The 22,770-nt window shown below is 43.1% G+C and overlaps 1 protein-coding gene across 2 annotated transcripts; it reads right to left on the bottom strand.

The window, feature by feature from the left end:
- Positions 1 to 1,133: 1,133 nt before the first annotated feature.
- On the bottom strand, positions 1,134 to 16,327 carry LOC310854826 (globoside alpha-1,3-N-acetylgalactosaminyltransferase 1-like). 2 transcript variants are annotated; one of them, XM_083759527.1, is made up of 11 exons: positions 16,247 to 16,327; positions 12,149 to 12,199; positions 10,859 to 10,975; positions 7,059 to 7,091; positions 6,269 to 6,403; positions 5,338 to 5,446; positions 4,905 to 5,018; positions 4,112 to 4,228; positions 3,873 to 4,006; positions 2,932 to 3,009; positions 1,134 to 1,466 (listed from the first exon to the last, which is right to left on the bottom strand). In XM_083759527.1, the coding sequence occupies exons 1-11, from the start codon at positions 16,309 to 16,311 to the stop codon at positions 1,328 to 1,330; spliced, it is 1,092 nt and encodes a 363-aa protein (XP_083615653.1). In that variant the 5' UTR covers positions 16,312 to 16,327; the 3' UTR covers positions 1,134 to 1,327. The 2 variants fall into 2 exon arrangements, with proteins under 2 accessions (XP_083615653.1, XP_083615654.1); XM_083759528.1 differs by lacking the exon at positions 10,859 to 10,975.
- Between the last annotated feature and the right edge of the window lie 6,443 nt (positions 16,328 to 22,770).

Genomic DNA, 22,770 nt, shown 5'->3' with positions numbered 1-22,770 from the left:
GAGTTGAAGATCTGCTATTTTCAGCATGCAACCAGGTGTAAAATGACTTACACTGGATCACTTGTCCACTAGTCCCTTCCTAACATTTACGTCTATTATTTGTTGACAAAATTCAAAATTATCAGTATATTTGGTCTTAGTTTTTAGTCAGTTTTCATTCAGTTTCCATTTCGTTTTCGTCAGTGAAAAAAGGTAGCAGACGAACATTTTTCGTCTTAGTTTTAGTCGACGAAATCAACATTGCTGAGGGCAGGGCCTGCATGGGTCTGTCCCAAGACTGAAATAGTAAACATGATGAACTTTTATTGATCGACTGAATATAAATCCAAGTTCGTATATAAAATCAATCTTATGACTTTTGTAAATAAAAAAACATCCTAAAAGAAAATCTTTGGGCTAGCAGTGGATGGGCGAGGTAAGGTTCGAGGCATAGATAGGAGACTTTTCGCTTAGGTTTACACTTTTTAATTTTGCTACATCAGGCATTTTGGACGGCTGCATTGTTGATTGTATAGACATAAGCAAAAGCACATTTATACATTATATTATAAAAAACGAGCTTCTAAGTAAAAGTAATAAAATAAATACAATCAACTAACGGACACAGTTTGTAATAATACAGTATGAGTATATATATATATATTGTACAGTGCTAACATCTGTTAAATCCGTGTTTAACATAAGCCGATGTCCAAGATACTTTCTTGGCCAGAGTCGTTTCCATATATTTTCAAGTATGAGGTTCATACACCGACAGGTACCGTTACATGATAAGACCTGTATGTGGTCCATACAGGTAGACGCATTACATTTATTTTATAGTATATAAGACAAAATATAGTGCAACATAAGAACTGGGTAATATGGTTATGTTATTTGCGTTGCATCGAAGTGGACAGTTCCAGAATGCTATAGTATCGACCAGGGGTGCCCACACGTTTTTTGACTTAAAGATGGAGTGCCGTGATTTTTGTCCACCCTAAAACATGTTCATCAGGTCTTATTGTTTCATTAGGTATGCCTGGTTTGCCTGGTGGGCAAACCACAGCTGAAGTTGTATGATAAGGGGGGAGGGGTTAGGGGAGGGGCTGATAGTGTGATGTCACTAAATTACTGTTTATTTCATTGGCCCGTTGGACTGTTAATATGCGTATATCTTTTCTACGTCCGAGCATAGACATGGTAACGCCCTGTCTGCCTCTGATTGGCCTACTGACACTGCCGGCCTTACCAGAGTTTACTCCGAGGTGGAAAATACATGCTGGATAGTCTGCCGCAAGGTTACTCCGTGGTGGGAAATCAATAAATAAATGGATCAGCTCCGTCATCAGTTGGGTCGCACCTCAGCATAGTTCTTCACCAGCTGGGAAACACGTTTGACCCAGATCTCTGGTCCAGGTTGGTCATAGTCTGACCAGAGGTACTCTGCTGACAGAACCTTGGTGGGCTTGTTGTACAAGAAGTACCTGAATGGATGGACAGACAGACAGGCAGGCAGGCAGGCAGGCAGGCAGGCAGGCAGGCAGGCAGGCAGGCAGGCAGGCAGGCAGGCAGGCAGGCAGGCAGGCAGGCAGGCAGGCAGGCAGGCAGGCAGGCAGGCAGGCAGGCAGGCAGGCAGACAGACAGACAGACAGACAGACAGACAGACAGACAGACAGACAGACAGACAGACAGACAGACAGACAGACAGACAGACAGACAGACAGACAGACAGACAGACAGACAGACAGGTTAAAAAAAAGGTCAAGATCTCTTTTTGAGCAAATTATTATTTCTGTCTGTCTTCAATCTATGCCTGGGCTGGTTCGAATACAGATCTATAGTAAAAAAACATACACACAAAAAGCCTGCCTTGTAAAATCACCAAGGACACTTCACCCTATCTAAAACCACATATTACACACATAAAGACCCCAGGAAAGTGTTCTAAATCTTCTAAATGTCATTAACATAATTTTTGTGCAAAAAGTATCCCTTTAACTTTTGAGCATGTAGGGTATGCGCGTGACATCACATCATCATCATACCCGGAAGTAATGCGGGAACGCCTACTGAGTGGCAAAACAATTACTTTCTGGCCTATCATGAATTAAACAACGTTAAATGACGTTAAACTCACTTTGCCACTTGATTTGCCATTCACTCATGCGCATACCGCAATTTTACACTCTCCATTTTGCATGCACACATCATAAAGGTCCTTTCAGATGGGCAGCGATTAACGCGTCTGGTAATTCATTTTCAATGAGAGGCCTGCGTTTTCTTTTTTGGTACACGCAGAGAAGTTGAGGGGCGTCAACGCAAGCGTATTTATGTGGGTGTGGTCCCATGAAATTGTCGCATGCCGTGCTCGTTTCGTGCACGCGCCTGCGACCGAAGGACTAGACCTGCATTGTGTTGAGCGTTTCTTTTACGCTTGCGTTGTCATCGTGCCTGTCGTCGTTGGTCCAGGCGATAACGATGCCCCACACACTGCCCATCTGAAAGGACCTTTAGAACAGCAGGGTCCAGGGGCCCCAGCAAAATGATAGTTTGGAACCAAATGGACCCTTATGGGTCTCTAACTCAGAGAGTGTACAAATGGACCCTTATGGGTCTCTAACTCAGAGAGTGTACAAATGGAACCAAATGGACCCTATGGGTCTCTAACTCAGAGAGTGTACAAATGGAACCAAATGGATCCTTATGGGTCTCTAACTCAGAGAGTGTACAAATGGAACCAAATGGATCCTTATGGGTCCATTTGGTTCCATTTGTACCCTCTCAGAGTTAAATTAACATTGATTTCACAATATAAATTGGGGTCCCAGAGATAGAAATGCTGTTAAAATGGGGCGTCCGTAGCTTAATGCATGTCCGCAGGCTAATATGAATATGTTTGGGAACCAGTGCTTTATAAAAACAGCATTATGAACCAGCTGTATACTGTACTTGTTGAGGTGACTCTCTTCCTGCCACGTTGCCTCGATATTGTTCCTGTGGTCGATCTCTGACTGTTCATAACAGTACCTGAGGAGAGAGGTTTACACATAAACACATTCAAGGCGGGAACCCCTTTTGGTGTTTTAAGCATTATGTTACAGTATACTTTAGCTAATAGCAGATCTACAAGCTCATAGCGTGGCACTGAGTGCCGGGGGGGGAGGGTGTCATATTTTCGGTGGGGGTCGGTGGCCAATTACATAATGGGGGTACTTGACATGAAAATGTTTTGAGCACCACTGACATAGAAACATGGGTTTTTCAGAAAACGGTCAAAATTTAGAAGGCATTTGTAGAATCGTTCTCAGGTCTAAATGGGCAAAAAAAAAACATATTAAGAGCTACGACTTTTCAATATATACATGTCCAAAACGGTTAAAGCAAAAAATCAGACCCGAAGTGAGTACTGTACTGTACTGTACTGTACTGTACTGTACTGTACTGTACTGTACTGTACTGTACTGTACTGTACTGTACTGTACTGTACTGTACTGTACTGTACTGTACTCGTTTCATGACGACGCCAGGCCCAGGAAATTATTCCCAATGCATTTTCCTCATAGACATTTCAAAAAGTATTTATTTAAAGACCTTTTAAGCGTCGTACAACAAAAAAATGATAATAATTATTTGTTCGTCCAAAACATTGTGTTTATTGTCATGATTTGTCACAATTCAAGTTGGCTTTGAACGCAGCATAAACGTCTTTAAATAAATACTTTTTGAAAGGTCTATGAGGAAAATTAACATGGAATTATTTTCCGGGTCTCTCAGGGGCAGGACTGCGACGCTCTATAGGGAGGGCATTCATTTTTAACTGACAAAAAAACACAACAGGTCCAAACATGGAGATTCTGCCCGAGAGCACGGATATGTTTAGTGATTTGTACCTGACCAGTATGTACATGTCTTCAACGTAGCCTCCCCATACTGCAGCGGTGTAGTAATAGTCACCTTCACCCCATGGGATGAAGGCCTGGGATGCGTAACGACGCTCGTAAGGAAAAGCATCTCTTGGTGTGGTCTGATAAAAATATTGATGATGACATACATTACTAATTAAGGCCCCTACACTCACTTCACAGCTGCTTTAATTATTGCCGACATGAAAAGGAATGAGTGTAAAAACCCTGTAGTGGCTACGGTGGAGGACAGCCGACAGGCGGCTCAGAGACTCTGCCCCGAAGCGAGCGTAGAACACACTGTCCACATCCATCATGAACAGGTAGTCGGACTCGTTGCGGATCTGACAGGAGAGAGAGAGAGAGAGAGAGAGAGAGAGAGTTACGAAAATGAACAAATACAAACATTTATTTTTGCTGACGACCCGCATTGCAAAATATATTCTTCCATGGACCCCAGGAAAAAAAGAAGAAGAATAAGAAGAAAGGAAAAAAAAGTTCTATATATGCTGGACTGTCCATAACAGAACAAATGTAACAGTAAACTGGATTGAGGGATGAAATGGATTGATGGATGGCTGTATGTATAGATTGATCAATCCGGACGGACGGACGGACGGACGGACGGACGGACGGACGGACAGACAGACAGACAGACAGACAGACAGACAGACAGACAGACAGACAGACAGACATTTTCAATTAATCAGAACAGAGATGTACAAATATACACTGCTATAAAAATAAATTAAATAAGAAATCATCATATAAAGGAAGTAAAAAGGGAAAAATGGGCTATATCTTGTGCCACCCCTTAACCCTTTTCCCTAAACCTATTTGCCTTTTTTTCTTTTTACTATTTAAAAAAACCTTTTAAAATAGTTCAAATAGCTGATCTACAAACTTGTAGATGTAGATCGGCTTAGTTGAACTATTAAAAATGATTTTCAAATAGTAAAAAAAATGGCAAATAAGTAACATAAATGACAATACTGTACATATACTGTACATATACTGTACCTGTTTATCAATGAACACCATTGCCCATTTCATTCTTCCCAACACCACATCTTGCCAGCGAGTGGCACTGGGGATGTCGAGGGGAGTGATCTTCCTTCTTTCGGCTAACTCAATCTATAAGTGATTACAACGTGTGACATGAAATAAAGGTATTATTAAAGGTATATTCAGTGATTTCACTCAAAAAACCTTAGGTTTCGTTTTTGGCTGTGGGACCCAGCCTTTCGTCCAATCAGGATAGAGAGTCAAAAACGAAACAAAACAAAAAAATAAGTGATAGCCTATTTGAATTAAGTGAAATCACTGAATATACCTTTAAATACAACGTTAAGAGTAGCCTACATTACATGTGGTCTAGTGGTTGTATTGTTAGTTATTGGAGTTTCAACACAATATAAAAACAAAAGGAAGCTATAGAGAATCAAATGCCCACCTTGGGAATCTCCTCCTTGTGGTCTGTGCACACGTAGTAGGTGACCCGAAAGCCAACAAAGAAGTACTTCTCCGCGGTCTCCAGGAAATCCTTCAGGAAGCGGGTGTACCTGCCAGGACGCAGGAGAACTTTATTACCAGTGATACCATCTATATAGGGCTGAAGTGGTTACTGTAGGTTTTGTAATAATAATATAAATATATAATTAACTAGTTCTAAAGTTGTCAAATAAATATAGTTTTCGGTGAGGCCTTTAAGAGGGCCATTATAATCCACCACTCCTGAATGAAGTGCCTGGTGCTGGGACTCTGGTGCAACGCACAGGTCCTGGGCCTGGTGAGAGCAGGAGTGGACCTGGTGAGACGTACATAGAGGGGCCCGAACAGGAGTCAACCCACAGAGCCTAGTCCTTCCATGCGCCAGAATCTGGTTCTCCCATGTCCCGGCAGGGTAGTTCCGGAGCAACGGATTGTGTGGCCTTGCTCATTCCCTCATGGACTGATCGAGGGTAGCTATGGGACGTAAATCGGGATTTGATCAAACCCGACTGGGGTCACTGGAACAACATATTTTCAGATGGTGGTCGGTGGCCAAATACATAATGTTTGGGGTCCTTGAAATGACATATTGAGCACCACTGACATAGAAACATAGGTATTTCAGAAAACTGTCAGAATTTAGAAGACATTACATTTTTTGTTTTTTGTTTTTTTTTAGTCAGGTCGACTATCTATAAATGCAACATGTCTCTGTCTGTCTGTCTGTCTGTGTATATGGCTGTAATCCACGTAACTCGAGAACCGTTCCACACCACCACAGGGAGTGCAGTGCCTGGTGTCGAGTCGGTCGGACCCACGGTTGTCCAGAACCACCACAAAAGGGTTATAGGGTCATGCGTCATGGTGCGTGCGTGTGTGCGTGTAGTACCCACTTGCCAACCGCAAAGACAACAACTGCAATCCTGGGGTCCATTTTCTTGTAGATGGCATCTATGACCACAGGATCAAAAGTTCCTTCCCAGACCAGAGGAACATTCCAGTTGGTGACTGAGTTCACATCTCTTCTCCTGTTGAGAGAGACACACTCAAAGCAAGACAGGAGTGTAATATTCACCCACGTTGAGACTAAAAAGTCACATACATATATGCCACTGTTGCCACAGAGCACATTGAGAACACTACTGGTCTACTGATTAACACTCTACTTAGTACTTTAGTATTGTTTGATGCATATTAAGTTGTTTATGATGTAAATAAATATTGTGTACACTTTTAAACAGCCGTGTGTCTTCCTCCTTTTGTTATAAGAGCCAGGTCATAACATTCTATTGGGTTGCATTGTATGTATGAAAGGTGCTATATAAATAACGTTTATTATTATTATTATTATTATTATGTATTTATTATTAATATTATTATTGTTATTATTACTAAAGCTTTCATGTCTGCCTATATGACGGGTTGGTATAGTGATTAAGAATCACCTTTACATTTGAACCTATAGCATATGGCGTTGGGTTATTGTGATTATATAACAAACAACTTGTTTTCTAAAAGGGGAATTCCAAATGGACCATGTTGCTATATAACACTTTTATCATTGACCTTAGCTGCATGTGGTATTATGTTATGTATAGTGCAATGCCTTGAAATACTTCTGGAGAGTTGATAAAATGATAATCTCATATGTCTGAATACCGGCGGTAGCCTAATATAACTTACCCAAATATTGCTCTTGGTTGACGGTATTTAAGTCTGTAAAGATCAAGAATAATGTTAGTATTAAATAACATGTATAAATAGTAAATACACATATAGGGTACGTTCGGAAATGTGCACCGGGAATCTGCTCAGTTTTTTTGGTAGAACTAGAAAAAGTGCCCCTGATCGGGGCACAGGTCTCCACCAGGCCAGGTCAGGTTGTGGCCTCCTGGTGGCGCTATAATAGGCCAATGTGAAAATGGTACCATTTGTTCTTATTCCTTTGATGGTGTGGGGTGTCGCTAGGCAACCACCCGCCAGGTAAGCATAATAGCCCAGACAGCCAGTGGGGAGGAGGCAGAGCGTGACCAAGGAGGACACGCCTACTCGGCCTCGTCATCGAGCAGACATACTACCCCGCCTATCTATTGGTTCAAGGCCAAGTGCACGCGCCTACGCCAGTATAAAAGGAAAGAGATGTCTGCCTCTGCGCTCATTCCCCACTGACAGCTGACAGGGACAGGTCGGGTATGCTTGGCGGTAAGCGACATCTCACTCATCCTCTCGCACCACCAGACATATCCACATTGATGTGAGCATGATATTAAAAGCCTATTCTCTTCCAATAGGTAACCCGCTACCCCGATCGAATTATATGTGATGACAGTTCCACTTCCCCGGGAGAGTACTGACCGGCACCTGTCAAACCCGGAGACAGAGTGTGAGACATAATAGGGCGCACTAAGCCCGTTAGGGAAGAGGACCCTAACCAGACCCCCCGCCAGAGAAGAGGCGGAGTTTTCGTTCATTAATGACATTTTGATTTGCATTTAATGCCACGCGCACCAGAGCGCATTTATTCTATAATAAACGGCCGTGGTGGCCCCGTCTAAAAACAGTGCCTTGTGTGTTGGTGTCCGCTCAGTGCTCACAATGGCAATTGGATGATTTGAGGCTTTTTGTTCCAAAAATGTGATTTGCATACTAATAATCCCATCGACTCTGCACTATCGCCCTATCTGGATGGCATTTGGCATTGTATGGCAATAACCACATGTTGGTTATTGCCATAAAATGCTGCACAATTTACATAGAGGCTCATATATCACATAGCACGACAACAGGGTGAGAGACAGAGAGACACCATCCTGCCACACTGGATTTCTTATAAAGAATAAAATATACATATACACATATATGTTAAATGTATATATCCGCCATCTGACATTCCCACAACAATATACAGAAATCATGTTGTATACTCACACTGTGCACTCACACTGCACAACCACATCTTCTGAGTAGGGTCGGTCGGTGCGGGCACACCCGAACGACCACGCACAGAGTGGGCACACCCGAACGACCACGCACAGAGCGGGCACACCCGAACGACCACGCACAGAGTGGGCACACCCGAATGACCACGCACAGAGTGGGCACACCCGAACGACCACGCACAGAGTGGGCACACCCGAACGACCACGCACAGAGTGGGCACACCCGAACGACCACGCACAGAGTGGGCACACCCCTGAACGACCACGCACAGAGTGGGCACACCCGAACGACCACGCACAGAGTGGGCACACCCGAACGACGACGCACAGAGTGGGCACACCCGAATGACCACACACAGAGTGGGCACAGAATGGGCACACCCGAATGACCACGCACAGAGTGGGCACACCCGAATGACCACGCACAGAGTGGGCACAGAGTGGGCACAGAGTGGGCACACCCGAATGACCACGCACAGAGTGCACAGAATAAAACCAACGACAAGATCGAGGGCACACCATGTGTGCTCGGTGCGAATTTCCGAACGCACCCTTAAAGGGATATTTCACTTTAAAAATAACTTTTGGTCATTTCATCGTTTACTCAGGCTTATGTGAACACCCCAGACAGTTGTTAAGTTGCTCGATTCAGTATTTAGATATTTGATATTAATTTTAGCTGCCCCTCCCCCTTCCTATACAACCCCATTGTAGTTTCAAACTCCATTTTAACCATGATAGATTAATCTAAAACACCCTTTTTTGTGGTGACTGATATTGCCCTTCCAATACGTGAGGGGGCCGTACGTTTTCATTTATTTTTAATTATTGTTTTTGGAAAAGAATGAGGAGTACTATACTCTGCTGCGCGACGGAGGAGACTAAAACATAAAAAATAATTCTTAAAAATAAATGAAAACAGTAAATGAATAAACACAGACCCCTCACATATTAGAAGGACAATATCAGTCAACAGCAAAAAGGACAGGTGTTTTCAGCCCTCAGCTGTAGAGCACCGAAGTCTGGTGTCAATATCGGTAGAGGGCGCAAATCCACTGGTTCATGTACTTTTTATTTGCATTGTAATCCCCAGGGGGATTTTAGATCGCCTCAAAAATAAACATGTCATCAAGGCCGTTTCACTTATATGAATATTATGAAGAATCAACTGACTGAGAGAAAACACTAATGTTGTTACTGCTGCTGAATTAGTAAAAGAATTGCTAGAAACAGACTGTATCATATGAGTGACTGACTGTCCTAAACGATACAGAGACACATCCCTGACAATAACGCAGAGACAGCTTGTTTATTTTTGGACCACAACGCTTATATGAAACGATTTAAAGATGAGCCCATGTTATTCTCCATAGATAAATTACTTCCGTGAACCAGGCTGAACCAGGGGATGAGCGAGTGACGTCAGGACATCAGGACCGGCGCTCTATAATGATTCAAATTGAGTTAAAAAGTTTGTATAGGAATGGGTTTGTATAGGAAGGGGGCATGGCAGCTGAAAATAATAAATATCTAAATACTGAATTGAGCAACTTAAAGACTGTCTGGGGTGTTCACATACGCCTGAGTAGACTAGACGATGAAATTACCAAATGTTTTTTTTTAAGTGAAATATCCCTTTAATAATCTGAGTGCAACACAATACAATTGTGCCTCTCTTCACACCCATTGGTTGCCGTTTTGTGGTTGGACAAAAATCCTTTCTCTCCATCCACTATAGGCTACCATTGAAATAAGGTGTTTTTCAGTTGCTTCATATTGATATTTTGTACATTCAGTTCTTATTTTAAACTTGGTGTCAGTAAAAAAGAGGAACATCACAGGTGCAGCATGGTGACTGCAGGGCATATCATGTTTGTGTTTAGTTATTTCCAACAAAAAAAAATGTTTTAGCAAATTCAACATAAACAAGGCGGAACCAGGGCGAACAAGGCAGAAAGAGCCTGCTGGTGGAGTCAGGCGGGGCCAATCAGAAGTCTGACAAATGGTGAATTATCCCAATCTAGTCAATTGCCAATTACCATTTTCCCCTCACGTTGTCCCTGCCACTCGCGACCCCTAGTGGTTGGTCTGGTGGAGGTCACTCTGGGACAGTCACCCACATGTCTCCTATCCTAAAATACACATGACGTCAGCAGTCATTTCTTTTCACCTGACCGTGCACATAGTTTCACTGAGAGGTAACACGCTATGCCAGCTGGTTCACTGAGAGGTAACACGCTATGCCAGTGGTTCACTGAGAGGTAACACGCTATGCCAGTGGTTCACTGAGAGGTAACACGCTATGCCAGTGGTTCACTGAGAGGTAACACGCTATGCCAGTGGTTCCCAAACTTCTTCATGTCAAAGACCCCCAAATCGACATTTATTAGGCCACGGAACCCCCCATTTTGCCAGTGACCCCGATAAAACGCCAGTTTTTATGAAAACTATGAAACAATAAGGTATAAAGTTTGTTCAGGTGGAAAAAATCACATGCCAAAAACACCAAAGTGAATTTCAAGGAGCCAAAATCGGAACACTCACCCTTCTGGTGCAACCATATCTTTTTCTGTCCATTTACGATTGGAGGTTACATTTGTAGGATCCTGAGAATGTAGTATTATGATCTCTTTCTCAGGAAGAGCGAGAGTGTTGCAAAAGCTTCATGGAGAAATGCACACACATATATATATATAGGTATGAATATAGTGACATACTGTACACAGAGTCAATCACTATTTGTACAACTGTACAAACAAACAGATAACTACAGCATCTCATTATGTAGCCAATTCATATCACATGTTTGTTTCCTTGTCCAACCAAGCCTTGCTGTTATGCAGCCATTAGTGCCAACCACCAAAGGTGTGTATTATCCAACCTGTGTTTTGTTTCTTTAGACTGGATAAAGTTCAGTCAGTGTCTCCTCAGGCCATGCTTTCTTTCTTTTTGTTTTATCTTTTCATTTGTTTCTCTTGCAATGTAATAGTTAACAGTGGCGTGCACAGACATTTAGAGGGGCAGGTGCTCAAGTGAAAAAAGGGCACCTTGTGCAGCGCATGGAACCGGCCAGTTGCATTAATAGTGTGAGATTTATAGATTTTGGGGCATGAAATAATATATTAGAAGCTTTTTTTTATCAAGAATTGATCAATGTCACCATGGTCCACACTGTACAAAAAAAAGTATATATATATATATATATTTTTTTTTAAGGGGACATTGCTGTCCACAGGGCAAGGGCAGGTGGTGCTCTTGCACCCCCTAGTGTCTATGCATGCCACTGATAAACTCTGAGGTGGTGGGCAGGCCTAGCCTGAATCAACCGTTGGCAAAATAATTGCCTGCTGGCGGACACGACACGACAGTGTGATTTTTGAGTCTGGCTTATTAGCCAGGCTAGGGCAGGCCAGGAACTCTTGTTAGCCAGGCTATAGGGCAGGCCAGGAACTCTTGTTAGCCAGGCTATAGGGCAGGCCAGGAACTCTTATTAGCCAGGCTATAGGGCAGGCCAGGAACTCTTGTTAGCCAGGCTATAGGGCAGGCCAGGAACTCTTGTTAGCCAGGCTATAGGGCAGGCCAGGAACTCGTGTGGCTATAGGGCAGGCCAGGAACTTCTGTGAGTGTTTGGTTGGGTGGCAGATTTTCAGCGAGGTCGCTCCCATTGCCAGTTTAGCAGTTTAAGTTGGCACTTAAAGCTATGCTTTTTGGTCAGCTGTCATATTAATTATCCCCAGGGAAGATTTGGCTTTAGCTTGAGCTGCCACAGACATAACCCCTGAGAAAGATTCTGTTAAATTCCATATAAAGACCATCAGAAAAGGAAAATCTCACCTCAATGACACGTCTCCGTTACTGTACCAAGTGTTGTAGATATAAATGGTCCTATATATGCAACAGAGAAGTCAAAAGATGAAGCGAGTTAGGACCGACACTACAGGAAAGACATGACATTTTCTTTTTACAATGTACTGTATGCACAATGCATCACAGTCCTCATATCACCTATACAACCTGTGGGATCGTTATGATCACTTTAACCATCATTTTAAACTTTACCTGTTGAAAAATAGCGGATCTACAAACTCATAGCGCGGCACCGAGTGTAATTTGCGCAATTGGGAGGTGTGCCATTCTGCACTGTCATTGGCTGGAAGCTGTGTCATTCCATGCTGCGATTGAATGACAGTGGCTGGAGCAATCCATCTGAATTTCCACACAGGCATTGACAACTCAATCCTGGGGAGTGTGGTTGCCTATAGGCACCGTAAAGGCCTATTGTCCAATCATTCTTAATCTTCCCAACTTCAAAGCCAGGTGTAAATGATGGATGCCACTGATTTAATGTCACCTGATGACAACACAGTTTTCTAGTTTTCTAGATGCAGCAAGGGGGTGGTTCAACTATACCCACTGGCTCATCTTACCCTGTTCCCACCTACCTTATTTTTTGAGGGGCGCTATAAACAGCTATAGCCTATAGTAGAGCACCACAAGGCACCACTATAGGCACCACTGGCACCACAGTCCTGGAGCTACTGGAGGTTCCACCGACCAAATTTAGGCTTAGCGGAGACCACGCCTCCTTTTTAAAAAATCATGACAATTTTCGGAAAGATTTGAAGCACATTTTAAAACACCAAAAGGGGTTCCCGTCAAGAATGGGCCAAAAACGTGAAAAAAAGTGAGAGGCGCAGGGATGTGTTTATATTGGCCATATGACATCTCACGTCGTCACATACTGCCCTATAAACAACACACCTCTCCAAAGATTTGGCTGTCAAACGATTAACGTCATACTAAACATTAAAAATCCCATAGACTGTCATGGGCTGCCATGTGACGTAATCTTCAATTGGAGGCGCTAGCGCCCCTCAAAAAAGGATGTGCGTCAAAACACGCAAAGTGGCCGGGCCAGATGTCATTCCAGGGCGTGCGATCAGCGCATAGTACACATGCTGATTCAACTAGTCCCTTGTGTGTGTGTGTGTGTAGTCCCCATCCTGCTTCAGGTCATCCACCATTGTTACGGTGCCAAAAGACGCAAGGCTAATACCTTGCACCATAGAAAGGATAACTAGAAAAATGTGACTGTTTCTGACTAAGGCTATTATTTATAAGTCATTGGATTTTTATTACATTTTCGTTTTTTTCACGTCATGTGAAAGCAGGGAATCATAGCTTCAAAACTAGAAAAACTGCCCCTCGGTTAATACTAGGATTAAAGAATGACATAATATCTGCAATGACAAGCCTACAGTATAGCCAGCTATGTCAAAAAGAGTCCAATCGAAAACTAGATAAAGTCACAGGTCTCCACCAGGGCAGGTCAGGTTGTGTCCTCCTGGTGGCGCTATAATAGGCCAATGTGAAAAGGGTGCCATTTGTCCTTATGCCTTTGATTCAAATCTCTGGGACTCCCAATTCATATTGTAAAATCAATGTTAATTTCACTCTTGTAAACTCTTGTAGAGTATACAAATGGAACGAAACTTTCAAAATGGGCCAAAATGGGCCAGTCCTGCAAACTTTGAAAGCCAGGATTTTTGGACGAAATCTGGAGTAGTAATAGCAAAACAATGTGTTTTACAAAAGTCGGCCTCCTGGTGGTTCTATAACAGGCCGTTCTGGTAAATTTGGAGCAGAGGTTCATTGTTGGCATCTAGGGAGTGTGTGTGCAAAATTTGGCGTGCCAGAGATTAGCTGGTAACGGACAGGCGGACACACACACGGACGGAGTGCAAAACATACTCTCTCCTCATGCTTTCGACCTGGTGGAGACAATGACATATTGGTTGTTCAGTTTTACCCACCAGTTTTGGAGAGACACAATATCTCCATGTTTAAGCATTTATTTCATATTTACAGTCGATTTCAGCTCTGACATTTATTTCGAAAACCCTATCGGGTCCGTTTCGTTCCATTTGTATACTTACAAGAGTAAAATTAACATTGATATTACAATATGAATTGGGAGTCCCAGAGATTGAAATGCCATTAAATGGGGGCCTGTAGACTAATGCATGTCAAACATGGGGGTCCTTGAAATGAAACAGGTTGAGAATCACTGCTAGAGCCGTAAAAATTACATAGTACAGCTTTAATGCTTACTAATGTTTAGAAAGTAATTAGTTACAACATAATAATACCTTATTTACCAAGTATGTGGCTAGTATAGGAAGTAGAAACTAGTTGATTGATTGATGTTTGTTTGAAACTGTGGTTGAGTCTGTGATGATCTGTTTGGGTAGTGATGACGGTTGACTATGGGATAGGGTTTTAACGGTACTCCAGAATTTGCTGGGGTTTCGGCTACAGTCCGACAAGGTGGAGATGTAACATTGAAGTATTTAGGCTATTAATAATGATTTCAATACGTCAATAACGTCAGTGGCCATAAGGGGGTTTTAACAGATTGGAGAATTACACTAAATTTGAAGCAGAAGTCAATACAAAACTGTTAACTGTGGGACGACATCATGAAACATTACACTTGTTTACAATAGGGTCCACCATGTTCAATTCATCATAACATTTAGAGACGTACAAATATACACTTCTATATAGTCAAAAAGAGTAAATCATAATTATACAGTGAGGGGAAAAAGGGGTAGGTAGGAGATTCAGATTTTCCGGGGGCCAGTTTCGAATTGCAGCCGTCCGTTTAGGTGCCTTTTGAGAGCGGTTTTGAAGGAGTCAAGGGATTCGCATGTCTTAATGACTGTTGGTAAGGCGTTCCACATTTTTGTGGCATAGGAGCGAAATTAATTTACATAAATTACTCATATAATATTCCTTAATAAGCATAATCTTTATTTTGCAGTTTATTGATGGAAACCCATAATCCTATTGTGAGCTTTAGGATTGATTTTAAGATTTTACTACCAACTTTTAAAGCCCTGCATATGGCCTGGCCCCAAGCTATACATTACAGAACAGATACATTACTCGAACAAGGCTCTCCTGCAAGTTCAATATGGGTGACCGGGCTTCCTCGGCCCAGACACCTCGGCTCTGGAATGCCCTGCCAGAGGCTCTAAGTCTAAGAGCTCAAGTTAGCTCACTGTGTTCTTGTTAAATCACAGCTGAAAACTCACCTGTACACAAAGGCCTTTACTTGATGTTTGTCTCCACCAGTCTGAAGACATGGGGAGAGAGTATGTTTTGCCCGTGTGTGTGTGTGTGTGTGTGTGTCCGTCTGTCTGTCTGTGTACAGCTAGTTAACCTGGTCAGTGCCAAATTTTGCACACACACTCCCTGGATGCCAAGATTAACCTCTGCCCCAACTTTTCCAGAACGGCCTGCTATAGTGCCACCAGGAGGCCGACTTTTGTAATTACTCCTCCAGATTCTATCCAAAACTCCCGCAAATCGTTAAACAGTATCTCTATAGTCATGTGTTCAAGACGGATCTGTTCGATATTTCATATTCCATCATATTGGCATATTGAACAAAAAGCCTCAAATCATGAACGCAGCGTGCAATTTACGTGAAATCATTCACAGACTTTCCTACTAGGCTGAGGAATATATCCCTCTCTTTTCACATTGGCCTGTTATTGCGCCACCAACAAAATGGCACCTTTTTCCACATTGGCCTATTATAGCGCCACCAGGAGGCCACAACCTGACCTGCCCTGGTGGAGACCTGTGCCCCGAGGAGCACTTTATCCAGTTTTTTTTATGTATTATTTCATTTTTACCCGTTTACCTTTTTCATTTGCATATTAACTGTTGTCGTTTCATCTTGCTGCACTGTATTTTATTCTGCCATTGGAAAACACTTTGTTTTGAAAAGTGCTTTATAAGTTTATTATTATTATTGTGCAAAATGAGGAATACGTAATGACAAAGTACAAAACGAATAAGTTACTAATAATAGTTAATGTGTAACGTAAAGTGTTAAGATAATAAATTGGATGGACGTCTTACCCCAAAAATATGACAATAAATGTTGAGAGTGAGTAAAGCTGTTTCCGAGACAGTTGGCCTGACATCTTTGTAGAGACTGGAGGAAGATATGCACACATAAGACATCAAAGGGGGCGTGAGCCCCTGCCACTTTTCCCCGTCTGTAAAACAACTGCCCTTTCATACTTTTTCCTCACTCAGTTACCAGAACAATACATTAAAGTAAAAACTGCTGTAAAATAAATAAAATTGGTACGCTTAGGCTAGCTGGTAGTACAAATGCACACATGCAAAGTATGCAGAAACCCATAATGTATTGCACAGCCAGGTTGAACTCAATCACTTGTGTTAGGCACAGAGACTATACACACTCACACTAACGAGTTGCCTTGATGCCTGTTGCCTGTCAATGAGGGTCAGCTGGCTCCTCGTTGACACACTGTCAACGAGACACACTGTCAACGAGACACACTGTCAGCGAGACACACTGTCAACGAGACACACTGTCAGCGAGACACACTGTCAACGAAGACTGTAGTCCTCGTTGACAGGTGACTACAGCAACTACAGTAACTTGAAAATGAGACACACTGTCAACGAAGACTGTAGTCCTCGTTGACAGGTGACTACAGCAACTACAGTAACTTGAAAATGACTGAAGACATTATGTTTACTGTGATTAGGGTAAGCTTACATTTTATATCACAAACTAAAAAAAGAAGGAAATGAAAATTATGAATCGATTTCAAATCGTTCATAGTGGGAGTCACGTTTCTAATTTGAATCGATTTTCTGACGCCCCTAAACCTCTTTCTCCCTTTGCTGCGTGTCACCCTACCTCTGTCCTCTCTTCTCCCTGAATACTACAACACAACACTCTACCTCTGTCCTCTCTTCTCCCTGAATACTACAACACAACACTCTACCTCTGTCCTCTCTTCTCCCTGAATACTACAACACAACACTCTACCTCTGTCCTCTCTTCTCCCTGAATACTACAACACAACACTCTACCTCTGTCCTCTCTTCCCCCTGAATACTACAACACAATACCTCTGTCCTCTCTTCTCCCTGAATACTACAACACAACACTCTACCTCTGTCCTCTCTTCCCCCTGAATACTACAACACAATACCTCTGTCCTCTCTTCTCCCTGAATACTACAACACAACACTCTACCTCTGTCCTCTCTTCTCCCTGAATACTACAACACTCTACCTCTGTCCTCTCTTCTCCCTGAATACTACAACACTCTACCTCTGTCCTCTCTTCCCCCTGAATACTACAACACAATACCTCTGTCCTCTCTTCTCCCTGAATACTACAACACAACACTCTACCTCTGTCCTCTCTTCTCCCTGAATACTACAACACTCTACCTCTGTCCTCTCTTCTCCCTGAATACTACAACACAACACTCTACCTCTGTCCTCTCTTCTCCCTGAATACTACAACACAATACCTCTGTCCTCTCTTCTCCCTGAATACTACAACACAATACCTCTGTCCTCTCTTCTCCCTGAATACTACAACACAACACTCTACCTCTGTCCTCTCTTCTCCCTGAATACTACAACACTCTACCTCTGTCCTCTCTTCTCCCTGAATACTACAACACAACACTCTACCTCTGTCCTCTCTTCTCCCTGAATACTACAACACAATACCTCTGTCCTCTCTTCTCCCTGAATACTACAACACAATACCTCTGTCCTCTCTTCTCCCTGAATACTACAACACAATACCTCTGTCCTCTCTTCTCCCTGAATACTACAACACAATACCTCTGTCCTCTCTTCTCCCTGAATACTACAACACAATACCTCTGTCCTCTCTTCTCCCTGAATACTACAACACAATACCTCTGTCCTCTCTTCTCCCTGAATACTACAACACAATACCTCTGTCCTCTCTTCTCCCTGAATACTACAACACAATACCTCTGTCCTCTCTTCTCCCTGAATACTACAACACTCTACCTCTGTCCTCTCTTCTCCCTGAATACTACAACACTCTACCTCTGTCCTCTCTTCTCCCTGAATACTACAACACAATATCTCTGTCCTCTCTTCTCCCTGAATACTACAACACAATACCTCTGTCCTCTCTTCTCCCTGAATACTACAACACAATACCTCTGTCCTCTCTTCTCCCTGAATACTACAACACAATACCTCTGTCCTCTCTTCTCCCAGAATACTCTTCTCCCAGAATACTACAACACAATACCTCTGTCCTCTCTTCTCCCAGAATACTACAACACTCTACCTCTGTCCTCTCTTCTCCCTGAATACTACAACACTCTACCTCTGTCCTCTCTTCTCCCTTAATACTACAACACAATACCTCTGTCCTCTCTTCTCCCTGAATACTACAACACAATACCTCTGTCCTCTATTCTCCCTGAATACTACAACACAATACCTCTGTCCTCTCTTCTCCCTGAATACTACAACACAATACCTCTGTCCTCTCTTCTCCCTGAATACTACAACACAATACCTCTGTCCTCTATTCTCCCTGAATACTACAACACTCTACCTCTGTCCTCTCTTCTCCCAGAATACTACAACACTCTACCTCTGTCCTCTCTTCTCCCTTAATACTACAACACAATACCTCTGTCCTCTCTTCTCCCTGAATACTACAACACTCTACCTCTGTCCTCTCTTCTCCCTGAATACTACAACACAATACCTCTGTCCTCTATTCTCCCTGAATACTACAACACAATACCTCTGTCCTCTCTTCTCCCTGAATACTACAACACAATACCTCTGTCCTCTCTTCTCCCTGAATACTACAACACAATACCTCTGTCCTCTATTCTCCCTGAATACTACAACACTCTACCTCTGTCCTCTCTTCTCCCAGAATACTACAACACTCTACCTCTGTCCTCTCTTCTCCCTGAATACTACAACACTCTACCTCTGTCCTCTCTTCTCCCAGAATACTACAACACAATACCTCTGTCCTCTCTTCTCCCTGAATACTACAACACAATACCTCTGTCCTCTCTTCACCCAGAATACTAAAACACAATACCTCTGTCCTCTCTTCTCCCTGAATACTAAAACACAATGCATAATGGGGAGAAAAACAGCATTCCTTCTTTACCTCATTACACATGATGTAATTATGATGTAATGTCACATACTCTTGATTCTGATAATGTAACTGAGTAAAGCAAAATGAGTGATGTAACTAAACTAAGCAAATGTAAACATATTTATTCTCCTTTTCTCTTAGTATCAGTGTATTTAACACCACCACACGAGAGAGAGACCAAAGCTCAGCTATATTATATTACATTACATTTAAATAATGTTTTCATTAACGGAGCACAAACTGGTTAAGACATTTAGAGAGTCAACCATCTATACATAGATGTTTTGCATGTTTATCTTGCCTGTAACTTGTCACTTCCTTGTCTTTCTAGCAGTAGCACTGAAGCACAAAGGTTAAAAAAATAAGAAATAAAAAAAGACTATTCTAAAAACATTATGTTTAAATTGTTGAAGTACTACCTGTAGCCAGTGGCCGCTCTATTCAGGGATATAGATGATGACTGGTGTGAATAAAGAAGCCTCAGGGGGCTGTTCTGATTTCAATGTTAGACCAGGGACGGGCACACATAGACATCAAAGGGGGCGTGAGCCCCTGGACCTTTTTCCCCGTCTGTAAAACAACTACCCTTTCCAGACCATGAATGCAGCATCTACTATGGTGAAAGAGATGCAAATATGCCACTGCTTTCCATGCCATTCCGGAAGGCATGCAGCATTCAGGAGAATTGCTTTTTTCCCGAAGTCTCCTGAACTTGGAACGCAGAATTTGTTTAGAAATCCAATGTCGTACACCGCATCTCCAGTAGATAAAGAGTGCAGGGTTGCGACCCGGAAATAGCAGATCTACAAGCTCACAGCGTGTCGCACTACGACGGGTTGTGAGCTTGTACATCTGCAATCTTTTTGTCCAAAAGTGCCCTCTTACTGGATTTCAGCCCCTGCTTCTCCACTATACCCTGAAGAAGGCAACTTGTGTGTCGAAACGTTGGTAACAATACAAGTATTTTTGGCATTGGGACGATGAGTTGTGCGACCTCTCCTTTCTATTCTAAAGCCCCTGCCTCTCTAACACTCTCTGCACGTCCCTGTGTTAGCCAATGGATGTGAGCGCCTTCCACAGCTCCACAAGCAAAGCAATAATACCGGTAGAGCCTGCCGAGCGAATGACTACACTGTACACGCAAGTGGCTTGAACAAAATGCCATTTCTCACAGGCAGACCAATTGTGTATTCTTTCACCATCACCACCATGCAGTGTTGTTTTTGGCAGCAAATTTCGATTTTAGTTTTAGTCATATAGTCTCTCCAATAGTTTTCATTTAGTTTCAGTCACATTTTAGTCACCTGGAATGTTTTAGTGTTAGTCTAATACTCTAATGAATAATGTTTTAGTCACAGCGCGACGCGTTGTGAGCTTGTAGATCGGCTATTTTCAGCATGCAACCAAGTGTAAAGTGACTTATACTAGGTCTCTAGTCCCTTCCTAACATTTTAATCTAGTTTTTAATTTGTTGACAAAATCGACAGTATATATTTAGCCATAGTTTTAGTCATCATGGCTTACTTTTTATTTAGTTTTGATGTAGTTTTCGTCAGTGAAAAAAGGTAGTCGACGAAGATTTCTCGTCATAGTATAGTCGACGAAAACAACACTGCCAGCGAGCCGGCGACCTTCGGGGTCGCCACAGCGGCTAAATCCATATGGGCAGCATTAACAACCTATATAAAAGGCAAAGGTTTTGGTACTGTACTCTATGGCTACTGTAGCGAAGGGTGAAATATTTCGTGGGAAGGGCAACCCAGAGTGATGTAAAAGACCAGCTTTATTTGAAAACAAGAGTTCCTGAAGCCTGAAACACAGACACAAAAGATGTACTAATCCGAGCCTGAGAATCCAAAGTACAGCATGGGGGTGGGTGCCACAGTGCCAGGACACAATACAATATTACAATGTGCACGCTTCGCTCTGTCCTGCTGGACTATATGTACACAATCCTGGTCGTAGAAACTACTGGGGATGTGGCTGTCACCATCCCAAGAGGTCGGGTTGCACGCACGCACACGCGCACGCACGCACACACACACACACACACACACGCACGCACGCACGCACGCACGCACGCACGCACGCACGCACGCACGCACGCACGCACGCACGCACGCACGCACGCACGCACGCACGCACGCACGCACGCACGCACGCACGCACGCACGCACGCACGCACGCACGCACGCACGCACGCACGCACGCACGCACGCACGCACGCACGCACGCACGCACGCACGCACGCACGCACGCACGCACGCACGCACGCACGCACGCACGCACGCACGCACGCACGCACGCACGCACGCACGCACGCACGCACGCACGCACGCACGCACGCACGCACGCACGCACGCACGCACGCACGCACGCACGCACGCACGCACGCACGCACGCACGCACGCACGCACGCACGCACGCACGCACGCACGCACGCACGCACGCACGCACGCACGCACACACACACACACACACACACACACACACACACACACACACACACACACACACACACACACACACACACACACACACACACACACACACACACACACACACACACACACACACACACACACACACACACACACACACACACACACACACACACACACACACACACACACACACACACACACACACACACACACACACACACACACACACACACACACACACACAGAATTCATAGATCGCATGATTGTGACAGGCTAATTTTGTGTAGACCTTATTGTCAGATCCCAATATATCAGTCTCACGTAGTGAGGCCTTCAGATATCTCCGCCTACTGATCTGATCGTCAGACTACGCTACACTTGAACCCTAGCAAATTATTCTGGGCCTTATATGTCATAATAACATTTCACCAAAATAGGCAGACATTCTGCCAAAATAGCTTGCAGATTGACTATTTTCAGCAAAGGGGTTTACTGTCGAGGGAAGAAATGGGGATGCCAAAGATATACATTGTTGTGGTTAGTTAATACAACAGAATCAAAAATCAAGAATGTTTTATTTGTCACCAACCAAAGTACAAGCAGCACAATGTTATTGGGACTTGTTCCCAAAGTAAGAGAATAAAGAACAATAAGATAATAAAAAAATATATAGGCCTACAGTGAGAAACAAATCTTGTTTGTTGTAACATCTTAACTTAGACCGTTACATTAGCTTGTGAATAATATATGCATCAGTTCCAGAATAGTCTTCTGCTGAAGCTAATTCTTCTGTCTGTGACTTTGTAAGAAGAATAACGCTACAACTTGTTGAACATCACAATTCTGTCATATTTTCTTTTGACACATTTCCATGTAGGGTAATAGTCACAAAGCACTGCAGTGATACGAAAGTGTTGGTACTTCTTGGAAGCTCAACCAGTCACTGCACATGAACAATAGCAACCTCTGCCCTGAAATATTCTTAACCC

Source organism: Protomyctophum parallelum (genome assembly GCF_964188405.1).
Source record: "Protomyctophum parallelum genome assembly, chromosome: 2".
Taxonomy (NCBI): domain Eukaryota; kingdom Metazoa; phylum Chordata; class Actinopteri; order Myctophiformes; family Myctophidae; genus Protomyctophum; species Protomyctophum parallelum.
This window is presented reverse-complemented; position numbering and strand designations above follow the sequence as displayed.

Bases quoted from the DNA above. Each gene is read 5' to 3' on its own strand.
- LOC310854826 (XM_083759527.1), bottom strand. From the start codon at position 16,311: ATGTCAGGCCAACTGTCTCGGAAACAGCTTTACTCACTCTCAACATTT. The intron at 5,447-6,268 runs GTGGGTACTACA...GCGTCCTGGCAG, and splicing joins GTTGTCTTTGCGGTTGGCAA to GTACACCCGCTTCCTGAAGG. The intron at 3,010-3,872 runs GTACAAATCACT...CTCTCTCCTCAG, and splicing joins GACATGTACATACTGGTCAG to GTACTGTTATGAACAGTCAG.